General features: G+C 41.2%; 1 protein-coding gene across 8 annotated transcripts in view; it reads left to right on the plus strand.

The window, feature by feature from the left end:
• DYNC2H1 (dynein cytoplasmic 2 heavy chain 1) overlaps positions 1 to 25,972 on the plus strand; it is a 347,574-nt gene that overhangs the window by 183,826 nt on the left and 137,776 nt on the right. For all 8 annotated transcript variants that reach the window (XM_043579184.1, XM_043579187.1, XM_043579185.1 and 5 more), the window contains 4 exons: positions 6,592 to 6,752; positions 9,286 to 9,411; positions 13,114 to 13,224; positions 18,196 to 18,351. In XM_043579184.1, coding sequence (XP_043435119.1) covers positions 6,592 to 6,752; positions 9,286 to 9,411; positions 13,114 to 13,224; positions 18,196 to 18,351 — 554 coding nt within the window. The remainder of the gene's footprint in view (positions 1 to 6,591; positions 6,753 to 9,285; positions 9,412 to 13,113; positions 13,225 to 18,195; positions 18,352 to 25,972) is intronic.

Raw genomic sequence — 25,972 nt, forward strand, 5'->3', positions numbered from 1 at the left:
TAGATGACATGGGTCCTCAGTCCATCGTCCCCTGGTGAGTCGCTCCTTTCCTGAGTCCTCACAATGTTCTCCTACCACTCCCACCCTCGTTCAGCCCCATCCAGCCGTGTCCGCCGTCCGTTTTCCTGTTCTGCAGCCCCCAGTGCGTTTCTGCAGTCTCAGGGCCTTTGCATTTGCTGTTCCTTCTTCCAAGGGAGCTCTTCCCCTCCCCCGGTGTCTTCCCCACTTTTCTGCTCAAATGGCATTTTTCCAGCAAAGATTTCCCTCAGGGCTCTGTAACTATTAGTACTCTCTGATATTCTGTTATTAATGTGTTTATTAGTTGTTCTCCAACTAGAGTAGAAGCCACGTGAGGGCACACATTTATTTTATGGTTGTGTTCCTCTGCCTTAAACAGCTTCTAAGCGCAGAGGCTATAAATGTATGTTCCATCAGTGGCTCTCTTCTTACTCAAGTCTCCCTACTTTAGCTCTTGCTTCCTTTCCAGTCCATTCTTCTCATAAAGCTGTGTAACCTTTAAAAAGTTCAAACCAAATTATCTCTCTTTTTGCATAAAATCTCCAAAATCTTCTCAAAACACTTAGAATAAAATCCAGCTTCCTTACATAAGCTTATAAGACTCTGCTTCTCTGACCTCATCTTACATTGTTCATGCTTCCCTCTTTGCCTAAGTGGGCAGAATAGTCTCAGGACCTTTGCACCATCTGTTTGCGGCATTTTCTCCTTTTTTTTTTTATTCTTAATGCTTTCTTGGAGACTTTATTTAATACAGAGATACCTCCCAATGTCCTGAATAATAGTTCCGAGTTCTCCAGTAGTAAAGATTACTATTCTCTTGAATACCTTTTTAGAAAAAATGTTATTTTTATTTTTTATTTTTATTTTTTTAATTTTTTTTTTCAACGTTTATTTATTTTTGGGACAGAGAGAGGCAGAGCATGAACGGGGGAGGGTCAGAGAGAGAGGGAGACACAGAATCGGAAACAGGCTCCAGGCTCTGAGCCATCAGCCCAGAGCCCGACGCGGGGCTCGAACTCACGGACTGCGAGATCGTGACCTGGCTGAAGTCGGACGCTTAACCGACTGCGCCACCCAGGCGCCCCTGAAAAAATGTTATTTTAAAAAAATTCTGTTACGGTTTACATATAGTGTTCCAGGGGTACAATTTGGTGATTCAGCACTTTCATATATCACTTCTTGTGATGAGCTCCAGGTATCGGATGGATGCACCTTTTTTTTTTTTTTTTTTTTTTTAATGCATGGCTCCTTTGTGTCATTCAGATGTTAACTTACAATATTGCCTTTCCAGAGAGGTCTCTCTGGGCCATCTGATGGGTACCAACACATCAGCCTGTTTTAATTCTCTTTGTGGGACTCAACACTATCTAATATATTTCTGGGTTATCTGTATATTTATTGTATGTTTCTATAACTTGATGTGAGTTTAAGTAAAACGAGGCACTTTTCGGAGCAGTTGGTAAGAGTCCGTTCTTTCCTCCGTCCCCCAGTCCTTGTACTGCGTCGCAGCAGATCTTTCCTGCTGACCTTGCAGCGTGACCTCGTGCCCACTCTTTGGAACACTTCGTGGCGGTGCTATTTCACCTCCAGATTAAATGGTATTTAAGGCTTAACAGCATTAACTAAAAACCTCCTGGTGTTCACATATTCGAATGCTTTGTAAGTTTAATATACTTCTAAAACCATATTCTGCCTATTTTTAAGCAAAAGTTATATAAACTGGTATATGGGTAGATGACTTTGTATTTGGTCAAATGGTTTTATTAGTAGAGTTTTCATATAAAATTGGAGTTTTTATTGTATGAATAAGTTTTAAAAATTCAAATTGCTAGAGAATGACAAGCACTTATCTTTCTAATGAAATTCTAAAGATTTGATTTCAAATGTAATTTTTCAAGCATCATTCATACGGAAAGATTTTTATTAAGTTTAAGCAATCCTTTTTGTAATGTATAAACTTTAAAGCAGTAACTTAAACAGTTGTGTTTTAAGTGGTGTCCATTTCGGTGGAGTAGAGCCATCCCAGAAGCTTAGGCGCATCACTAGAGTCCTCCAAGCTCGCGTATACCAGCCACATCTGTTACTTTTTCACGATAGCAGTCACCACATGCACATACTCCGACTTGAGTTATTCTGATCACGTTCGGCTTTGAGTAGCTGCTCTGAGCAGGGTTTGTGCTGCATGGTGAGGCTGGTAGGAGGCGCGTTTGCGGAGGGCGCCGCAGCCGCAGGAAGACTCTCCAGGGGACAGTCTCCGAGCCTCGCAGCCCTCCGCTCCCCAGCCCCTTCCCTTAGTCGTGCCTGCATCCCATCCGGGGGGACCTTGCTTCCATGGCTCCATCTGTCTCGTGAAGCTGTGTGGGAGAGCAAGGGGAAGGACAGAAGGACATGCATATTCATCTTCTGTTGCCTCTGTAACACATTGCCACCAATTAGCAGCTTAGAACAACGTCCATGTAGTATCTCCCGGCTCTAGAGGGGAGGTCAGTAGCCCGGCGGCTGGCCTGGGTTCTCCGCTGCAGATCCCACAGGGCTAAGTGCAGGCGTTGGCCGCTCTGCCCTTACGGGGAGGCTCACTGAATTGCACGATTCAGCCACGTGCCCTTGCAGGATTGAGGTCGGCATTTCCTCTCTGTCCCTGGAGTCCACCTCCAGGTTAGAGGCCCTTCCTCCACATCACAGCCAGCAGTGGCCGACTGATGCTTCCTCAGGCTCCCCATATGTCCCTCTGCTCTCTCCTCCGCCTCATCCTCCCTGCCTCTCTCTGTGGCGTCCCCTTGACTTTGCAGGCTTTTCAGGGTCCTAGTGATTCATTGGCCGGCTGGGATAATTGAGGTTAATGCTCTTGTAATATCCCTAACCAAAATTTCACCTGCAGAGTGCCTTCCCAGCAGTGCCTAGGTGAGTGTTTGCACAACCAAGGACAGGAATCTTGAAACAGTTAGGGTTGGGATTCGGCCTCCACAAAACGTGTGGCTTTTTGTTTCTAGGTTCGAGGATTAGTCCGTTTCTAAAGGGCATCTTGCATTAGATAGTGGTTGTCGGTTTTCTTTCTTTTTACTGACGTTTGTGATATGTTTTATCTCTAATGAGGAAGTGGGATTTTGTACACTAGAAGCTTGTCGGTCTCTTTGTTGGGGAGGACGAGGTGAGGGAGCAAGAATGAGTCTGTTACCCTTACCTCCTATAATAGTTTGATGTTAATTTGCTGCTTTTTTTACTCAGGTACTTAAAAAGTACAGAATTGATATTCTTTCCTTTTTAAACTGCAAATTATTTCTTTTTTATTATTTCAGTATTTTATCTGAGTAAATAGAATGCAATAAAGGTTTATTTCTTTGACTCACTTTTGTTCTGTTTTTACTTTTAAAAGAAATGACATGGTTTAAAGATGAATGGTCAAAATTTTAAATTCCAGTGATTTTTTAAAAAAAATCTTATTTTATTAGAGAGAGAGAGAGAGAGGGAACAGGGGAGGGGCAGAGGAAGAGAGAATCATAAGCAGGTCTATACTTGTCAGCACAGAGCCTGACCCAGGGCTCGATCCCACGACCCGGCATCATAACCTGAGCAGCAAAAGCAAGAATCACACACTTAACTGACTAAACCACCCAGGCCCACGATCCCAGTGATATGTAAGTAGTTCTGTACTGTGATAATTCACAATGCAGTGAACATCTTTGACTCTTCAGTTTCATGGAATAGTTCTGGATGATTCACACTAACAGTCTTAATGATAGAATGAATTGAAGTTGCTTGGGTTAATAAAACCAATGATAATATATAAAGATTAGTTCATTTAAAATGCAGTAGGGTTATAATATTGGAGTTTTGTGGGCAGAATAGCTAATATGAAATTCAAAGTAGCATGAACATGACTTGAGTCATAAATGGTATATTTTCAGGACTTTTTCTCTAATCCACAATGTTCCAATAGTTTGAAATATTGTGTAAAATGAGCTAATGAACATATATTTTTCTGTGGAATTTTAACTTTAGAAGGAATATTTGAATTTATGTTAGAGTGTGCATGTAAAATGGTGAGCACAAGACATGACTCCTGTCCTCATCGAGTATATGGTCTGTTAAGACATGATGTGGCAATCTGCATTTAAATTTTTTTTAATTTTTAAATTTATTTTTGGGAGAGAGCGCGTGAGCCGGGGAGGAGCAGAGAGAGGGGGACAGAGGATCCAATGCTGGCTCCAGGCTCTGCATGGAGATCGACGAGCCCCACACGGGGCTCAAACTCACAAATTGCAAGATCATGACCTGAGCTGAAGTTGTACGTTTAACCACCTGAGCCATCCAGGCGCCCCTGTATTTTAAATTTTGAGAGTTTTATATTGGCGTATAATTTCCAAAAGAACACGTTTCAGTCAGTAGTTATTTTGTAGGGAAATATATGTATCCTGACATTTTTATCACATGATACGTGTAAATAGAGCTCCGTGAAGAGATGGGGAAGAATAGAAAACAGGAAACACTTGTTACTAGTCATTATTAATGCAGTTCTTTCTATTCTGTTCGACCACGTGAGCGTGTATATTACAATGTGGACTGTTGTCTGTTGAGTAATCTGGTTTTCAGGAAAGTACCTCTAAATGCACCGTTTCTGTAACTTTAGCCCTCCTGTATGGCTCTCAGACTCCTCAGTGTGTTGCCCTCTTGCCACTAGTATCAACAGCCTGGATGAAATCCTCTGTGCCTGCTTCTGCACTCACATCCTGGATTATTTCTTAAATTATTGTAATTTAAATTCCTGAGTCAAAGGCCAGGCCCATTTCTAAGACTTATGATATATTTCACAATATCAGGTAGTGCATTTATTTGGCCTAGAATGTTTACTGAATTTAGGAATAAATGTGTTGAGCAAATGAAAACATTTCTAGTTACACTGTCGCAAGTCCATAAGAATTCCTTTTGATTAGGTCTTAAAACAGGGTGATTGTTAGCCATGTCAACTTAGTTAAAATTAAAATTCATACAGTATGCTACAGATGCAGTTCAACTTTCAGAGGCTATTGGGGCAAATTCCTGGAGATTAGGGATATTTCTGCTCTTGACATTTCTTATCATTCTTTCCTCTTGTGAGGAGTGGAGGGCGTGGGCCACATGTGAAATGTGTCTTTTCAGCGTGGTTATCTAGAAGGGCCTTTTTAATGTTCATTCTTGAGAGAGACAGTGCCAGTGTGGGAGGGGCACAGAGAGGGACAGAGGATCCGAAGCAGGCTCCATACTAAAACACAGAGCCCAACGTGGGGCTTGAACTCAGGAGCTGTGAGATCATGACCCGAGCCAAAGTGGGACGCTTAAGTGACCAAGCCGCTCAGGCATCCCTGAATTTTTATTTTAAAGTGCTTGCTACAGAAAGTTTTAAGAGTGTCCTTTTCCAGTGATTTTAGAATTTTTAGGGTGCAGATTTCTAGGGTGCAGTGTTGAAGACACAGGAAAGCCCCTGCTGCCTCTGTAGGCATTCTGTTAGGTTCTGCTGATCCTGGTTTCAACTCTTGTGTCTAGTCCGTTTTGTTTTGTGTTTTGTTTTGTTTAGCTCAGTTCATACAAGTATGAACAAGTATTAATTGAAGTGGGTCTTCTTTAGCTTGGCTTTTATTCAATACATTAATCATGGAAACATTTAAATTTTAGTTAAGGAAGTTTAAACATAATAGCAAAATTACAGTTTCTTGTCTGTATAGGACTTGAATTTGTGAAAAGCTTCAGAGTCAGAGGACGCACAGGTGAATTATGTTGAATACAGTCAGCAGCAGCTGGGTGGCCTTTGGAAAATTCAGTTTCTTTGATTATTAGTTTTCTTATATGTAAAATAAATATCTGGCATAGTGCCTAGCATAAAGTAGATGATGAATATGTGGAATCTTTTTTATTATCATATCCTGTTTTGCTCCCAAATGGCCTATGGATTGTTTTATGCTTTTTTTTTTTTTTTTTTTTCACAACCAAGGACACTGGGCACAGAGTATTTTAGTGATTTGTACAGGGTCAGTGGCTAAACTGAGAGCTTACGTATTCTGTCTCCAAACTTATATTCTTTTCCTTCTGTACCACTTTTTTTTTTCTCACAACGCGTGGGCGTAAGACATAGCCCTCGTGTATCATGACAGTGAAATCGTTCACTAGGTCATGCGGAAATCTGATTCCCAGTGCACAGCACACAGCAGGCACCCAGTTATCATAGAAATGAGTGAATAGTGGTAGAGACGGGTGCTTGGGTTCAGTCTTCTCTTGTAGGCAGAAAGTTACCTATTGAGGCCACAACCCTGATGGTGTGTTTCTTCCTGTGCCGGATGAGGCAGTCAGGGTGCCTGCCTGGTGGTGGTGCAGTGAGTCGCTGATATCCCAAGTGTAGAGCATTCAGAAAAATGTCCGGCACCTCCAGCATCCAACAGATGTGAGTTATTGCTGGTGAGTGAGGGATCTCGCAGTGAGAAAACTGTACGGGATTAAGTCAGCCGGTTCTTCTCTGTATTACATCCTGCAATTAGATTTAACAGACTTTTGTCTGAATCAGCTTGCTACAAAGTTTTCACGTCTCTAATCTGTATCTTCCAGGACTGAAAGAGCTGTCCCCGCTCCCTCTAAATCTCAAACGCCTCTACAAAGAGACACTGGAGATTGAGCCCGTCTTGATAATCATCTCCCCGGGTGCAGATCCTTCCCAGGAGCTGCAGGAGCTGGCTAATGCTGAGCGCGGAGGAGAGTGCTACCACCAGGTGAGCACAGAGACCTGCTGCTTCTGCCCAGCTTTGGTCTCCCTGCCATGGTCCATCCTGTTGGTCCATCCTGTTGGCCCCCCCTCACAGTGCCCACGTCCTGGTCCCCAGGCTCCCCCCAGAGGGAGTTCTGCCATGTACTTCAGTGTCTGCATGCCCTGCTAGGGGGCAGCCGGGGAGGGGGAGTGGAGGCAGGGGCAGGGGGAGGGGGCAGTGATGGAGCGGTGGGGGTCAGCCCAGGAGGCGGAGTCGGGGGGTGGGGGGGCTGGTGATGGAGCCGTGGGGGGCAGCCCAGGAGGTGGAGTGGAGGCAGGGGTAGTGGGGCCAGTGGTGGAGGGGTGGCCTCAAGGAGGAGGTGTGGCAGGCTTCTAGGAGCTGGGAAAGTGCCCGAGGGATTCTCTCCCAGAGCCTCCAGGAAGAGCGCAGCCTTGTGATACTACCTTTATATTAAAGCCAGATCCCTAGTGTTAGATCAGAAATCTGATCAGGCGTGTTCCTGGTTTTACCGTACTAAGTGGTGATAATTTGTTGTAACGGTAATAGGAAGCTAAAATAATTGCTAACCTTTTGAGAATAATTTTACTTGGATGCTTTTACAGTAAATCACAGCAATATTTACCTGCAGAAGCTGAACTATATAAATTGTTGAGTAAAACTTGTGTAATATAGCACATTTTCTCGAGGTAAATCTAGGGGCTTAGTTTGTTCAGATTCAGTCTGCATGCAGGTCTGAAAATGTATTCGTTTACCATCAGTTTTTGACAACTGAATAAATAAACTGCTTTTATTGGGAAAATTATAATGATTACAAAGCAGACACTTGAGAACGACCAAAACTGGAGAAGTAGGAATATTGTGGGGACCCAGACACAAGGCAGCCAGAGGGTAGGGCCTGGGCCCATGGGCAGGTGCCTCTCCAGCTCCTGGGCATGGGGTTTCACCCTGCTCCTGCTGTGATAAGGACACATCCCTCCTCAGTCCCTGCCCTGTCTGTCGGGCGGACGGCCTGGCCATGGATTCTACTGTCAGCAATGCTTTTACCAGAAGTACAAAGCTGTTTGCAGCCGCAGTAGTTTTGACTGTTGAAACGTCCTCCACAGTTGTTGGAATCCTTTAAATACGGATATAATTCTGTTATTTTAAAGTTTTGTTGCTTTGTTGACTACATATGCTAAGTTAATTTTTAATTTAAGAAGCAGTGGTGTAGATTTTTGAGGGGATGAGTGGCTAACCATCTTCTCAAAACATTCCTGATGTGGTTTTTACAAAATATTTTAAAATTTTTGTAGTAAATGTTTTTTTCTGAGGTTTTATGACTCTTCAAGATTTTTTTCACATGATTGAGGCTTCCTGGAGAATCCTAAGTTGTCTATTTTTATTTTTTTTATGTTTATTTTTGAGAGAGAGAGAGAGTGAGTGAGCAAGCATGAGCAGAGGGAGGGGCAGAGAGAGAGGGAGACACAGAATCCAAAGCAAGTTCCAGGCTCTGAGCTGTCAGCACAAAGCCCGACATGGGGTTCGAACCCAGGAATCATGAGATCGTGACCTGAGGCGAAGTCTGATGCTCAACTGAGCAAGCCACCGTGGCGCCCTTGAGTTGTGTGTTATTATCTATAATTTCTGTTCAGCAAATTGTTTTTTTTTCTGTTTTTTGTCTTTTGTGGGTTTTTTTTTTTGCATTTTAACAATGGATGATTAATAGGTGGATCAAAACAGTTCAAGCACTGTTTGTTTTTAATAAATAGAAAAGTATTAGAAATCTTCTGTTAAGGAAGGACAAAAATAAGACAGCTGTTGGAAATGGCAACACAGTGGTGTTTCTTATTAAAAATTTAGAACCCTCGGGGCACCTGGGTGACTCAGTCAGTTAAGCATCTGACTCTTGGTTTCTGCTTAGGTCATGATCTCACGGTTCATGGGATCGAGCCCCATGTTGGGATCTGCGCTGACAGTGCAGAGCCTGCCTGGGATTCTCTCTCTCTGTCTCTGCTCGTTCTCTCTCTTTCAAAATAAACAAACATTAAAAATTTAGAACCCTCATCAAAAAAACTGAGTTGGTTCAGTATGTAAAGCAGGATAATTTGAATCTCTTGTGTTCTGTGTTATCAGATCTGTTTTTTGTATTATATTTTTAATTTTCTTTATTTCTTTCTTAATTTCTTATTTACTTACTTACTTATTTACTTACTTACTTATTTATCCTGAGAACCCAGATAAGGAACCTAAGCAAGGCATTCCTAGTTCCTCTCAAGCAGGATGGCCACTGGGCCGCAGGCCTCCCGCTCTCCGGGTCTGCTAGCAGAGCAAGGCCTTTGGGCTTCGTGGCAGGAGGATGGACGGGGCAGTGGAAGCTTGACTCCCTCACAGGTCAAGGTCACGACTGGACTACGTGTGCAGCTAGTCTCAGGCGGGACCCGCCCTCAGTCCTCATTGGCCTAGAATAACAGTAATTAGTGGTCCGTCAGCACAGTCCCCATGTGCTAGGCACTGGAGTGGGTGTTTACTACAACAAGTCTTGTGTTTTGTCTTGCAGGTTGCTATGGGTCAGGGTCAAGCCGATTTAGCAATTCAGATGCTGAAGGAATGTGCCCGCAGTGGGGACTGGTTGTGTTTGAAGAACTTACATCTTGTGGTATCTTGGCTGCCAGTTCTGGAAAAGGTAGATTCAGATGAGTGTGGTGTAAATAGTACGGAATGTAGTCAATTGGGTGATCTCCAAAGAGTGTCATGCGTTATGTAATGTTTTTTTAAGTTAGCGTTTAACGAGAAATCGTTTAAAACCTGTTAATCATTTAATATATACATTTGTACAAATGAAGGTGGGGGCCTTTTTGTTAGGATGTGTACAAAAGTCTCTATTTTGAAAGCATGTAAGGGGAACCAAGAAATTATTCATCAGGATCGAAGGGAGGCTTAGGGAGCTTTTCCCAGAACTGAAGTAGGTAGCTGTTTTAAAGGGTTACAGGAGGCCTTTTCAAACCATTGCTTTCTCCTGATGCTCTTGGTCTGCAGTGTCTATGTGGGGAGAGAGGATGGAGAGGAGTCGGGGGGATAACAGGACTTCCCTGGGAGGCTAGGATGGAAACCGAAGCAGTCACTTGACTGAATTCACACAGACCCAGAGCAAAGCTAGCCTCTAGACAGAGCAAATTGCTGGCCAGGTTTTAAATGCAAACCCTAACTTAAGTCTGTTCCTTAAAAAAGATGATTGTGGCCTCGGATAGTTAGAGATGACTCCTAAGACAAGATGTTGCTTGAAAGTTGCACGTGATTTAGCTAAGTGTAGGGGCAGAAAGAAAGAAAGAAAGAAAGAAGAAGAAGGAAGAAAAAGAGGAAAGAAGGAAGGAGGGAGGGAAGAAAGGAAGGAGAGAGGGAGGGGAGGAAGAAAGGGGGGAGGGGAGGAAGGAAGGAGGGAGAGAAGGAAGGAGGGAGAGAAGGAAGGAAAGAGAGAGGGAGGGGAGGAAGGAAGGGGGGAGGGGAGGAAGGAAGGAGGGAGAGAAGGAAGGAGGGAAGGGGGAAGGAAGGAGGGAGAGAAGGAAGGAAGGAGGGAGAGAAGGAAGGAAGGAGGGAAGGGGGGAAGGAAGGAGGGAGGAAAGGAAGGGAGGAAGGAAGGGGGAAGGGAGGAAGGAGGGAGGGAAGGGAGGAAGGGAGGAGGAAGGGAAGGGAGGGAAGGAAGGGAGGAAAGGGAGGGAAGGAAGGGAGGAGGAGGGGAGGGAAGGGAGGAAGGAAGGAGGGAGGGAAGGAAGGGAGGAAGGAGGAGGGAAGGGAGGGAAGGGAAGAAGGAAGGAGGGAGGGAAGGAAGGGAGGAAGGAGGAGGGAAGGGAGGGAAGGAAGGGAGGAAAGGGAGGGAAGGAAGGGAGGAAGGAGGGAGGGAGGGGAGGAAGGAGGGAAGGAAGGGAGGAAGGAAGTGGGGAGGGAAGGCATGCAGGCAGGTGAGGATAGCCTGGTTGATTCCAGCAGCACAAATAGAGACCTAGTGGGAGAGACGGACAGGCCTAGTACAAAGAATAAAGATGACCTTGAATGTGCTGGGAGGGCTGGGCGTGGCAGAGTGGTGCTGGGTTGTGGAATACCCTGAGAACCATGCAGAAGAATTTGGAAATTTTTTTCTTAGGATGAAGTCAAAGGAGGTCTTAAGCAGGAGGGTGAGTTAATTAGTTTAATTGATCTGGCAGACGTATAATTGAGAATAGAATAGATGGACAGAGGCCCTTACCTAATTGTAATGTGTCGAAAAAGTGTGTGGTCCTAGTACATGGCACCTGTAGCACCTTTCACAACATATAGGCAATCACATCTTTGAATGAGTTCATGACTCAGTGAGTTAATTGATGGACGGTGGTGGTTCATAAAATCAAAACAAGACACAGATTTGGAAACTGAGGTATATGTAAATATTTGAGGAATTCTATTATTAGGACAGTTTTCTGAGAAAACCATTAATGTGTAAAAATATATAATTCATGTCTGATAAATCACGTATGTTTTAAAACATGTAAAGAAGACCTGTAAATGCTTAAATTCTGCTTTTTCTTCCAAATAATAGATCGATAGCTATTTATTTGTGTAACACACAATTACAATGATTTCTCAGAAGCAAATCTTTTTTTTTAACATGTATTTTTTTTTTAAACATTTATTTATTTTTGAGACAGAGAGAGACAGAGCCTGAACAGGGGAGGGTCAGGGAGAGAGGGAGACACAGAATCCAAAACAGGCTCCAGGCTCTGAGCTGTCAGCAGAGAGCCTGATGCAGGGCTTGAACCCACAGACCGCAAGATCATGACCTGAGCTGAAGTCGGCTGCTTAACCAACTGAGCCACCGGGTGCCCCAGAAGCAAATCTTTTTTAAAAAAAGTTTTTAAAGGTTATCCATGTTTTGAGAGAGAGAGAGAGAGAGAGAGAGAGAGAGAGAGGGAGAGACCAAGAATGAGCGGGGGAGGGGCAGAGAGAAAGGGAGACACAGAATCCAAAGCAGGCTCCAGGCACAGAGCCTGACGTGAGGCTTGAACTCAGGAACCAGAGATCATGACCTGAGCCAAAGTAGGACACTTAACCGACTGAGCCCCCCATGCGTCCCTGGAAGCAAATCTTAATTAGAACTTTTTGAAGCATATAAGGTAGATGATAATAAAAAAGTTTAAACTTTAAAATATTTTTTTTAATTTTCTTTTGGGGAGTTAGGATAAATTGTTTGGGTATAAATTTGCAAATTTATTTTCAAACCAACTCTATCATGAATGTGTGTTTTTTACCTTTCTTTAAAAATGTGCTAACCTAAACCAAAATTTCATGTAAATTTTACCTTCTTAAATTGTTAGTAAGTGTAGATACATTTTACAATATACGATGTTAAGTAAGCACAGTGTTTTTATGGCCAATTCTTTTGCCTTTTTTTTTTTTGTGGTCACCTTCTGTATTTTGCATTAATATAGTAAATATTAGAATCAGACATAGATTATGTTTTTTAACATAAATTTTAGTTTTCACTCTTTTAGAACTCTTAACAAGTCTTTTGTCATTCATTCGTTTATTCTACAAACACTTGTTTAGTACAGAAAAAAAGCCAGCAGTTGCCGTAAGTGCTCAATGCATACAAAATTTGTACCTGCTCGTAGGAAGAAGTTGGTGTAGAAGAGACAGCCCACATTAGTAACTATATTGTAGCATAGTGAATACTACAGAAGACAGTTCACAAAGTGTCTTGAGGGATTAATGTGCCTGGGACTGGTACTGAAGAGTTGGAGAAAATATCCCCCTAAGACTTGGACTTAACTTGACAGATGAGTAAGAATTTTCAGGTTCCAAAGAGCATAACAGGTAGAAAGGAAAAATATTCAAGAGGACACAGACATGAAATTTGAATAAGTGACTGCAGCAGATAGCACAGGCCGAGGAATTTGTGTGGTGAAGTTTTGACTTTATATGATAGGCGATAAATAGGATACAACAAACGTTGCCAATAAAGGAAGCGCTCTCATGCTAGAACTCTCCGGAAGCCCTAATCAAAGCGGTGAGAACCTAAGGTCCAGAAGGTGGTGACCAGTTGAGGTGCATTGGTTACCGCTAACACTTGTCTTGTACTTGCCTCATGTCCAAGTACTTGTACTTGTCTTGTACTTGCATCATGTGCAGCTACGAGTGTTGTACACGGTTCACAAGATGCGCACTCATATTATCCTTGCTCAGCATTGGTGTAAATCCTAGAACCCAAGGTCACAGAGCAAATAAGCAGCAGAATGAAATCTATCAGAATGTCATAGAAGGATTTCAGTAGGAAAAAGTTACTAATACATTTCTAAAATGGAAATTAGTGTGTATATTGAAGTAGATTTTTATTGTTGCTGTTTTTATAAACCAGGAATTAAATACTCTTCAACCTAAAGATACCTTTCGTCTGTGGCTGACTGCAGAAGTTCATCCCCACTTTACTCCTATTTTATTACAGTCAAGTTTAAAGATCACATACGAGGTAAGAAGATTTAAACCTTGAATCACTAGTTGTCTAAGTGCACTAACCTCCACATGCCTCCTACAGCTCTGTAAAGGACTGTCTGTCCTACAGAACACGTAAAACTGTCTTGTTCAACCAACAATTCGATTAATAAATGGGCAGAGGGCCTGGATAGATATTTTTCCAAAGAAGACAAGCAGGTGGCCAGCAGACACATGAAAAGATGCTCAGCATCACTCATCATCAGGGAAGTACAAATCGAAACCACCTCGCACCTGTCAGAGTGGCCAACATTAACAACCCAGAAGACCACAGGTGTTGGCCGTGATGCGGAGAAACAGGAACCGTTTACACTGCTGGTGGGAATGCAAACTGGTGCAGCTGCTCTGGAGGTGCTCTGGAGTGTGGAGGTTCCTCAGAAAGTTAAAAATCAAACTACTCTATGACCCAGCAGTTCCCCTACCGGGTATTTACCCACAGAAAACAACACACTATTTCAAAAAGAAACATGCACCCCTGTGTTTATTGTGGGATTATTTATCATAGCCAAACTATGGAAGCCGCAAGTGTCCGTCGTAGATCGGCGGACAGGGAAGGCGTGGTGTCTGCAGTGGCTGATTACTCGGCCGTGACAGGGTGAGATCTTGCTCTTTGCGACACCGTGGATGGACCACAGGGTATTAACCAAGTGAAATAAGTCAGACTGAAAAAGACGAACACGTGAGTCCAGTCTAAGTGGAATGTGGTGATTGAGTCTACAAACGACAAAAAGCAGAATCAGGTGTATAAATAGAGGATGGACTGACGGTGCAGGGGGGATGGCGGCGGGAGGTACAGACTGCCAGTGTTAGTGTGAGTCTCGGGGAGGAAGGGCACAGTGAGCGGGACACAGTGGGGGGAGGGGGTGTGACAGCGTTGTGTGCCAACAGGCGGCAGCTGCGCTTGTGGCGAGCACGGCGTGATGCCACCCTCGTCCAGTCATGTGCTGCACACCTGAAATTATTGTCAGGTCGTGTGGCAGCTGTACTCAAACAAAACACATTTTGTGTAGGTCAGGTAAAAGAACCATAAATAATAGCATCAGATGATGTTTATCGAAATAAATTTAAATCTTCCTTCTAAATTTTATTTCATTTTTCGGTATTTGTATTGGTAAAAGACACATAACATAAAATTTGCCATCTTCACCATTTTTGATGGCACAGTTCGGTAGTGACATGTGTGCTCTCTTGTGCAGCAGAGCCCTAGAACTTGTTCATCTTGCCCAGCGGAGACTGTCTGCTGCGGACCGACTCCCCGGTCCCTTCTTCTCCCGTCTCTGGAGGGGGAGGGGCCTGGCTGTCCCTCCTCCTCTCTGTGTCTCCAGGAATTTGCCTGCCTAGGGGCACCTGGAAGACTTGTCCTTGAGGCCTGGCCTGTCACACTGTCTGTGGGAACGTCCTCAGGGTTTCTCCCCATCGACGCACACGAGGGGGTTTCCTTCCCTGTGAGGGTCCGCGATTCCATGTGTGCGCATGTGGCGTCATCTTGATCCAGCAGTGCGGGACACGGGGGGGGGGGGGGGTTGCGTGTCTCTGCACAGCTGTGCGTCATGCTGCAGGGATGACGACAGCACAACTGGTTCTCCACGAGCTGGTTCTCAGGGCTTCTGTGGAACTGCCAGGTCAGAAGTCATTCTGTGTTTAATTGTTGAAGGATGCTGCCTTCTGCTGATCCCTGCAGTGCTGCCTGTCATTTGTGTGTTGTGTGTGTGTGCGTGTGCGCAGCAGCCATCCTAACGGTGTGAGCAGTGTCTCACCACATTTCCTTCGTAAGTAGTGACGTTGAACATCTTTTTGTGGACTTGCCTGTTTGCATATTGGCTTAGAGAAAGGTCTTAAGTCCTCTGCCCATTTTTAACTGGGTTTTTGATTGAATTGGAGGCGTTCCTTGTCAGATGTATAGTTGACAAATATTTTCTTCCCTTTCATGGTGCCTCCTCGCCACTGTGCTGTTTCCTTTGTAGCCTAGACGTCTTTAAAGTTTGACGTGTCCTGTTTGCCTGGTGTTGGCTTCTGTTGCCTGTGCCCCTGTCATATCCAAAGAGTCATCGCCAGAGCCAATGTCATGGAGCCTCCTTCTATGTTTCCTTCTGGTTTTATTGTTTTATAGCCTCACATTTAGGTCTTTAGTGCAGAGTGGATTAATTTTTATATGCGGTATAAAGGGACGGTTCAACTTCTTCTTTTGCACATGAGTATCTGGTGTTCTTACTGGTCTTCTGACAGCAGCTGAGCAAGAGTTACAGTGTGGGTTTCCTGTTTGAGCCCATCATTCTTCTGACATATCCAAAACTATGTGTGTTTGCAATGTTACCATGTAACTGGGCCAAGTCATAAATAAAATGGTAAATGGAACTAAAACTTTTTAAAACTGGTGGAAGAGGTTCTGCTTGGTTTTTTTCTGTTTGTAGAAATTTGTTTTGTGTGATCTTTGTTATGAAGAAAAATGTCTTCATATTGATTATAGTCACGTGTTTCTTTAGATCAGTATTTCTTGTTTTTTATCTGAAGATGTTAGTCTCATTTAAGGAAGAAAAAGGATAATGGTTAATCCACAGAATGTAAAGTTCATTTACTATTTGGAAACATGTCAATCGAAAGTCTTTACGATGTCTAGTAAAATGAACTTTTCCAAAATCGTCTCAGCTGCTCTCCCAGTACACTCTGACTGTATATTCTAGCGGTGAATTGTTGTAGCCAAAAGGATAGGGGCTATTTTTTCTCTTGAGCATTGTCGTTACTGCATACTACCTGGCACGTACAGTACACGAAGAATTAATTTATCAGGAGAACTGTTCTTGAATATTTTCATGTACAGCCTTTGCCAGGATTTTCTTTCAGGAGGTGATTTGATTACTTTCAATGGAAATTTTATTTGAATTGGTATTTTTTTATAATTCTTAATTCCATATAGATAATTAACTATTTTAGAAAATAGTCCAGTTAATTATATTCAAAATTATTACTGTATATGTATGTACACACGTGTATATTATCTTTAAAGGTTGTTACATCTCTATCTTATTGTTTATTTCTTCTTTTGATTAGTTGACAGACTTTTAAAAATTCACTCCAAATACCTGATGTCATACTTAATAATTTGCTTTTTTTCTACTAATACTTTTCACTGAATTTCCTGCTTTATTCTTCTTTTTTAAGTTTCCCTTAGATTTCTATTTGCCTTTGGTATTCCTGATTTCTTGTGTTGAATGCTTAACTAATATATATTTACTTGAGGTAATATTGAAATTATTTTATGTCTGTGAATTTGCAGTTGACTACATGCTAGGCCTTATCCCATAATTGGACATGTTAGTGTCTTCATTTTGTTATTTTTCAAAAATATTTGTGTCTGATTTTCTCTAATTCTTTATGATTTGTTCATTTTATGTAATCTTTAGTGCTTTAAAAACTAAGTGGATATTCAGTTTTCTGTTATTTTCACGTTTTATCAAGTAGTGCTCAGAAAATTTGGCCTATTTTGTCATAATTTGTGTTACCGTTTCATAAACACGAAACATTTTTATTTTTAAAAGTATATGGATATGTACTTAGTAAATCAATGGTATTTTCTTCTAATGTTGAAGAAGTCTTTTTATTTGAGAAAAACACAGCATGGAAAGGATCGCAGAGGGACTGACTGTAGCAGGCATTCTTTAAAGGAAAAGTTTTACTTTTTAAAAAAGCTAATTAAAATAAATTCAGATAAATGCACATTTTTTTAAAAATTTTTTTTTCAACGTTTTATTTTTATTTTTTAGGACAGAGAGAGACAGAGCATGAACGGGGGAGGGGCAGAGAGAGAGGGAGACACAGAATCAGAAACAGGCTCCAGGCTCTGAGCCATCAGCCCAGAGCCTGACGCGGGGCTCGAACTCACGGACCGCGAGATCGTGACCTGGCTGAAGTCGGACGCTTAACCGACTGCGCCACCCAGGCGCCCCAATGCACATTTTTTTAACATTAGAAGAATTTTCCAGGAAACCTATGATTAATAGACAAATGTGTTTGATTAAAAAAAAGGATTTTTTTTTTTTAACACACACACAAGAAGTGGGTTTAGTTTACACTTTTCCAAAAAGAATTCGAAATTCATCTTTCTCATTTGGATAATTCAACAATATAAACCGATCCTGGACATGTAGATAAGTGCTTTCTGACTGAGTACTAGTTCAATATACACTTTGTGGATTTGAATTTGTGTTTATGAGCCTAGTGGTATCTGCTAATCCCCACTTGAACTCCAGTGGTCTAATGTGCTGGGAGTGTTAGTTGACGTTGTATGTTAACAGTGCAGGGAGGGCCCAGAAGCTCAGATAGCACCTGCAGAAGGGGGCGTGTTCATAACAGAGGAAAAACCATGTGCCCCTAACAGTCAGTGTCACATTCATTGTGTATGATTTAGTTTCAGTAAAATACCTCAACGATCATATAAAATTTAAATTTAATGTTTGTTTATTTGGGAGAGAGAGACGGACAGAGCTCAAGTGGGGGCGGGGCAGAGAGAGAGACACACACAGAATCCAAAGCAGGCTCCAGGCTCTGAGCTCTCAGCACAGAGCCCGATGTGAGACTTGAACTCACAGACTGTGAGATCATGACCTGAGCCTAAGTCGGACTGAGCCACCGACTGAGTCGGACTTAACCGACTGAGCCACCCAGGTGCTCCGGCAATCATGTAAAATTTATTGGGTTGTTCTAAATATTGTTGCTTTTATAGTTTTTTTTAAATTTGAAAATTATTGAATTTGTACTGGATATAAATTTAAACTCCTTTTTACAAGGAGTTTAAAACTAGTTTTAGATACATACTTTTTGAAGTAATATAAAATAAGTCAAATTGGGTGGTTAATGGTGAAAATTTTTCTTTATTAAAGTATGTTCTCAAACATGTTAAATATTAATTTGGAAGATTTGAGATAATAAAGGGTCAGTCTTTTGTCTTCAGTCACCTCCAGGTTTGAAGAAGAATTTAATGCGCACTTACGAATCTTGGACTGCTGAGCAAATCAGCAAAAAAGACAGCATCCATCGAGCTCACGCTCTCTTTAGTTTTGCGTGGTTTCATGCTGCATGTCAGGAAAGACGAAATTACATTCCACAGGTGAGTGAGAACATGTGTTGGACCTCTTGTAAGTTGTGCATATTTTTGTATTAGAGCATTCCTACCAATTTAGTTTCAGCGACTGGGATTACTTAATAATTTGGTTCATGGTTTACGACTTTCTATCTCTAATTCTGTCTTTGTTGTTCATCTTCAGGACTGTATACGTAGCTCACATCTCTGAATTACATTGTTCGCCACAAGGCATGAACCATAATAAACCCTCAGTGATTGTTCGGTGTCATTTTGTGGTTGATCCATCACAGACATCTCAAAGTTCAGAACTGAATTCCGCATATTGTTTTCCTTTCATGTTTCCCTCTCAGTAAAAGGCATTGATCCTTTTATCCATTTATTTATTTATCTATTTATTTTCTCCTGCTAGAAACCTAGGAATTGTTCTTAGTATGTTTTTCTTTCTTAGCCTACCTACCCGGTTCATTCCCAAGTCATGTGGATTTTACTTACAACATACAGTTCAAATCTGTGCATTTCTTTCCACTATTTTCTCTGAGTACCTTACCGCTTACCTGTACTACTTTCTGAGATCATTTCCTGTTCTTTTTGATTTTTCCATTTAGCAGCCAGAATCATTTTCCTAATATGGCAGTTTTATTATTTCACTACTCTGCTTACAACCCATCAAATGACTTTCTAGTGTACTTGTGAAGAAATAGGCACATTTCTGGTCCTTTGTCTTCAGCATCGTCCCAGAACCCTCTTCCCACTTGGTCTCTGCAACTCAGCCACAGTGGACTTCTTCCTGGTCCTCGAATTCATCCAGCTCTTTGCCGCCATAGGTGTTGCCTGGTATTGTTCTCACGACCAATAGGCCACCCTTTCCCACTGCCGTGGCCATCTTTGCTGGAACATGTTCTATTCTTCTTGCCAAATGCCTATCTCAGCCGTAAATTGCAGCACTTCCAGATTTAATTTTTTCCATCTTTTTTTTAGCTTTGTCCACTTCTGTTTGTTCCTCACCCTGTCCCTGTTTTAGCCTCTCTCTCTGTTTCAGTTACATGTCAGAATAGGGTCGTGGGTTCCGAAGTCACAGACTTGGGTTTGAGTCCTGCCTCTTGAATTTCCTAGCAGGTGACTTGGGGAGAGTTACTGAACTCTAGTAAGCCACAGTTTCCTCAGCTGTGTAATGGGGATTACTCACCACGCTTACCTTTCTTGCGAGGATGAGATGGAGAAGTGTATGTGTACAAGTGCCTTGCACGTGACCTGCCAATAAAGATGTGTCTCGCTGATGCGGTAGTAAGTAAAACAGTGATGTGTTGTTTCCACACAGTCTGCACACTGCCCGTAAAGAAGTGTGTGCTTGTTCTTGTCACCTTACAAAGAAGGCCCGTGGGTCTTGATGGCAGTTAACTTGCCGGAGGACTCTTACCTCAGCCTGCAGAGCTTGGCAGTGGCCGGGCCCACCTCTTCTAGAGCCTCCGCCCCTAACAGCAGCTCGTGCTGACGGGTTCATGAACAACAGTGGTAGTGAAAGAACTATACTGAAAACAAGGAATTGTTTTTTAAGTGAATGAAATTACATTTTTTTATTATGTGATACATGTACCTGATATAAATTAAAAAGCTACAAGATGATTCGCACCTAAAATTTAGTCTGTTCCCTTTCTCTCTCCCTGTCACCAGTTTCTCTTCTCAGGACAGCTGCTGTTCACCCCTTCTTGGGTGTCCTTCAAGAAAGATTGTATAAATAAACATTTTATGTATTTACACTCAGACATGCATACAGTCTTTTTAACTCAAATAGCATGTTACAAATACAGTTTTGTATTTTGCTTTATTAACCAAAACATTACAGAGATTTTTAAAGATTACTGACCAATAGGCACACCTGTGTGGCTCAGTCAGTTGAGCATCTGATTCTTGTTTCGGCTCAGGTAGTGATCCCAGGGTTGTGGATCGAGCCCCATTGGGCTTGGCACTGAGCGTGGAGCCTGCTTAGGATTTTCTCTCCCTCTCTCTCAAGTTAAAAAAAAAAAACAAAGATTAGTAACCATTTAATGCCTGATTTTAAAATATTATTTGTATTCACCACATCTGTGTACTTATTTATAAGCAGTTTTGTTAGATAGGCATACATGTTCTTTTCAGTCTTTGCTGTTACAAAAAACATTGCAGTGGATATCCTTATATTTGCCTCATTTAATGTTTATTCAGGGTGGCAATTTCTATATTTGGAGAGTTTGGGTCAACATATACTTTTAGTTTAGTTCAGTTTACTGAGAGACTGAGCACACACAAGAGTGGGGAAGGGGCACATGGAGGGAGAGAATCCCAAGCTGGCTCCTCACTCAGTGCAGAGCCCAACATGGGGCTCAATCCCCCAACCCTGGGATCATGACCTGAGCCAGAATCAAGAGTTGTGTGGTCAACTGCCTAAACCACCCAGGAAGCCCAGAGAGAATTTGTACATAGTACCAAAATGTCCTTTTTTAGAGCAATTTACTTTCACACACAAATATTTGAAAGTGTCACTTTTTTTAACACATTAAGTTTGCTTTCTTTAAAATGAAGAAATTGGGAGGAAAACCCAGTCAAAACATAAAATACCATTAAAATTGTTAGAGATAATGTCATACAGATATGCACTCCACAAACTGTTTTACTATTTTTCCTCCTTTTGCTTTAATCACCAACTTCTAGAAGTAAAGATCCACCACCAATTCAACTTGGTTTTCATTCCTTGTGTTAATGAAAGGTGTTTCGCTATTTTTCATTGCAGTGCTGTATTGGGTCGCAGAATTAACTTCCTCTATTTTACACATGTGTGCTGTACTTCTAATACTACACTTAATGTAAGGTCTTTTTGATTGATGCTTGTTACTCTTTGATACCTTATTATTCTTACTACACGGTGGGTACCTTGGTAACGGGGTTCTTCTCATTCATGTTTACAAGACCACTTAACACCCTGCCTGGGTTTCCAGGTGGGCTAAGTAAGATTTGATGGGCCGTCTAGAGAGCCTTCCCACAATTTACATTATTTCTATTAGAAAATATGATATGAAAAACAAAAATTACCTTTTGAATTTTTTGTACCATATTTTACAAATCCTTAATCATATGCCACTGTGTCAGTAACTATGCTACTCAGAGTACAGTTCTTACCATTTTGGAATTAGAACCTCAATAGGAAATTGCTGTGTCCGGTAATAGTGACAGTTGAGGCCTTCTAACTTGAGAGTGTTATAAATATTAATCTCTGAAGTATTAAAAAAATTTTAAGTAAACACTTATAAATAAGGTTTAATAGTGATATAAGAAATACTAGCAATATTTTGAGTAGGTAGGAAATGTATTTAATGTATTACAGGAAGCAAGCAGAAGTTAAGATGGTGGAGTAGTAAGGACACCCTGGACATGTCCCTTGAACTCAGCTAGATCAACATCAAACCATTTTGAACACATAGGAAATCAATCTCAGGATTCACATAATGATCTGCATAGTTTGAGGGAGAGAACGCAGCAGGTGCATGGTGCTGAGAGGTGAACTGGTGAGCGAGAAGAGCCAGGGTGCCTCAGAGGGGAGGCAGTCGTTTTTGTCGAGAGGAGAGAGAGAGAGAGAGAGCAGTGCCTCCGGTTTTTGCAGGAAAGCACTTGCCCCAAAAGCAGATAGAAAGAGTGAAAACACTCTCTGGGAACTAGACAAGAAAATGTCCCCCAGAACCACCGATGAGGGAAAGGAGAGGTTTCAGTACCACCAGGTTTTTATAAATGGTGGGGCACCGAGTGTGACGTTTCAGAGGTCAGCACCTGGCGGTGTCCAGTGATGAAGGAGGGCGGAGTCCCCAGAGCAGCCACAGGGTCTGAGGGTCCCAGGGGTCGCACCGGGAGAAGCGGTTCCCCTGCTTGCGAGAGCATTTGGTGGAGTTGATTTGGCGTCTCATGGGCAAAAGACCCAGGGGGCACTATCAAGCCCCACGCTCACCAGCATAGGAACAAAGACTCGTGATGAGGGCAGCAAACCCGGCTTAGCCTACTGACCATAGACTGCTGCAAAGCTCCAGTTCTAGCAGAGATGGGATCTAGCTTCATTTGGGTTTTTTTGTTGCTTATGATTTTTTTTCCCCTCCACCTTGGATACAGAAAGAGCAAAATTGTTTTTAAATTTTATTATTTATTTTTAAATTTTTAATTTTTTCCCTCTTTTGTCTTTTTTCTTTCATGCTTTTTATAAGCAGACCAAAACACACCTAGAATCTAGCTTCCTTTACTTGAATTTTTTAAAAATTAAAAATTTTTTATTTGTTATTTTTTTACTTTTTAATTTTTTTCTTCCTCCAAAATGACAAGATAGAGGAATTCACCCCAAAAGAAAGAACAGGAAGAAATGATGGCCAGGGATTTAATCAGTACATATATAAGTAAGATGTCTGAACTGAGATTGAAAACAGTGATTATAAGAATATTAGCTGGGCTTGTAAAAAGCTAGAAAACCGTAGAGAATCCCTTCCTGCCAATATAAAAGAGCCAAAATCTAGTCTGGCTGAAATTAAAAATGCTATAACTGAGATGCAAACTGGATGGATGCCATGACAGTGAGGATGGCTGAAGCAGAGTAGTGATTGAATAATAAAGAAGATAAAATTATGGGAAAAAATGAAGGTGAAAAGAAGAGGGAAAGAAAGGTAATGGATCATAAAGGTAGACTCAGGAAACTCAGCATCTTATTAAAACGGAATAATATTCATATCATGGGAGTCCCAGAAGATGAAGAGAGAGAAAAGGGGGGATAAAGTTTATGTGAGCAAATTACAGTGGAAAACTTCCCCATTCTGGGGCAGAATGCAGACATAAAATCCTAGAAGCACAGAGAACCCCCATTAAATTCAGCCATTGCCAGCCATTGCCAAGTCATATCGCAGTCAAAAGCCAGCCATTGCCAAGACATATCATAGTCAAATTCACAAAATACAAGGAAAGAATTATGAAAGCAGCAAGGAAAAAAAAAGTCCTTAACCTACAATGGAAGACAGATCAGGTTTGCAGCAGCCAAGAATTCTTTATCAGGCAAGGCTGTCTTTCAGAATAGAAGGAGGGTTAAAGACTTTCCTAGACAAAATCTTAAGGAGTTGGTGACCACTAAACCACCCTTGCAAGAAATTATAAAAGGCGCTCTTTGTAACATCACCAGAAACACCAACTCTACAGGTAACACACTGGCACCAAACTCTTTCAGCAATCACCCTGAATGCAAATGGACTATATGCTCCAATCAAAAGACATTGGGTATCAGAATGAATAAAAAAAATAATACCCATCTATATGCTGCCTACAGGAGATTCATTTTAGATCTGAAGACATCAACAGATTGAAAGTGAGGGAATGTAGAACCATCTATCATGCTAATGGATGCCAAAATAAAGCCCGAGTAGCCATACTTATATCAGACAAACTAGATTTTAAACGAAAGACTGTAGCAAGAGCTGAAGAAGGGCATTATATCATAATTAAGGGTCTATCCATCAAGAAGATCTAACATTTGTAAAGATTTATGCCCCTAACTTGGTATGCCCAAGTATATAAATCAATTAATAGCAAACATAAACTCATTGACAGTAATACAATAATCATAGGGAACTTTAACACCACTTAAATCAAAGGACAGATCATCTAAGCAGAAAATCAACAAGGAAACAGTGGCTTTGAAGGACACGCTGGACCAGATGGACTTAAAAGATATATTCAGAACATTTCACACTAAAACAGAATACACATTCTTCTTAAGTGTTCCTGGGACATTTGCCAGAATAGATCACATACGTGATCACAAATCAGCCCTCAACAGGTACAAAAGGTTGAGATCATACCATGCATATTTTCAGATCACAACACTATGAAACTTGAAATCAACCCCAAGAAAAAGTTTGGAAAGCCTTTAAATACATAGAGGTTAAAGAACATTCCACTAAAGAATGAATGGGTTAACCAGGAAATTAAAGAAGAAATTAAAAAAAAATACATAGAAGCAAATGAAAATGAAAAGATGACCATTCAAAACCTTTAGGATGCAGCAGAGGCATTCCTAAGAGAGAAATAATATTGCAATACAGGTCTTATACCTAACTCTAACACTTAAAGGGATTAGAAAAGGAGCAGCAGTTGAAGCCTAAAGCCAGCAGAAGAAGAGAAATAATAAAGACTAGAGCAGAAATAAATGATACAGGAACAAAAAACCCAGTAGAACAAATCAATGAAACTAAGAGGTGGTTCTTCAAAAGAATTAATAAAATTGATAAACTCCTAGCCAGACTTAAGGAAAAGAGAAGAGAAAGGACCTAAATAAATAAAATCATGAATGAAAGGGGAGAGATCACAACTAATACCAAAGAAATATAAACAGTTATAAGAGAATATTATGAAAAATATGCCAACAAACTGGAGAATCTGGAAAAAATGGATAAATTTCTAGAAACATTGAAAGGACCAAAACAGGAAGAAATAGAAAATTTGAACAGACCCATAACCAGCAAAGAAATTGAAACAGTAATCAAAAATCTTCCAACAAACAGGAGTGTAGGGCAGCAAGATGGCTTCCCAAGGGAATTCTACCAGACATTTAAAGAAGAATTCATAACTATTCCTCTCAAACTTTAAAAAAAAAATAGAAATGGAATGGAAACTTCCAAACTCATTCTGTGAGGCCAGCATTACCTTGATTCCAAAAACAGACAAAAACCCCACTAAAAAAGAGTTATAGGCCAATATCCCTGATTAACATGGATGCAGAAATTCCCAACAAAATACTAGCAAATCAAATTCAACAGTACATTAAAATAAGTATTTACCATGATCAAGTGGGATTTATCCTTGGGCTACAGGGCTAGTTCAGTATTCACAAATAGATGAATATGATACGCCACATTAATAAAAGAAAGTGTGCAAACCATATGTTCCTGTCAATAGATGCAGAAAAACATTTGACAAATTACAGCATCCATTCTTGATAAAAAAAAAAAAAACCTCAACAAAGTAGGGATAGATGGGACCTAACCATATATGAAAGACCCACAGTTAATACCATCCTCAATGGGGAAAAACTGAGAGCCTTTCCCCTATGGTCAGGAACAAGACAAGGATGTCCCCTCTCGCGATTACTATTTAACACAGGACTGGAAGTCTCAGACTTAGCAATCAGACAGCAAAAAGAAATAAAAGGTAGCCAAGTCTGAAAGGAAGAAGTCAGATTTCCATTATTTACCAATGACAGGATACTCTGTGGAAAACCTGAAAGATTCCACCAAAAAATTACTAGGACTAGTACATGAATTCAGCAAAGTTGCAGGATATAAAATCAACCTACAGAAATCTGTTGCAATTCTATACGCCAATAACAAAGCAACAAAAAGAAATGAAGGAATCAATTCCATTTGCAACTGCAATTAGGTACCTAGGAATAAAGCTAAACAAAAAAGTAAAGATCTGTACTCTGAAAAATATAGAAGGCTTATGAAAGAAATTGAAGAGGACACAAAGAAATGGAAAAACATTTCGTGCTCATGGATTGGAAGAACAAACATTGTTAAGATGTCTATACTACCTAAAACAATTCACACATTTAATGCATTCCCCGTCAAAATGCCACCAGCATTGTTCACAG

Source organism: Prionailurus bengalensis, chromosome D1 (genome assembly GCF_016509475.1).
Source record: "Prionailurus bengalensis isolate Pbe53 chromosome D1, Fcat_Pben_1.1_paternal_pri, whole genome shotgun sequence".
Taxonomy (NCBI): Eukaryota; Metazoa; Chordata; class Mammalia; order Carnivora; family Felidae; genus Prionailurus; species Prionailurus bengalensis.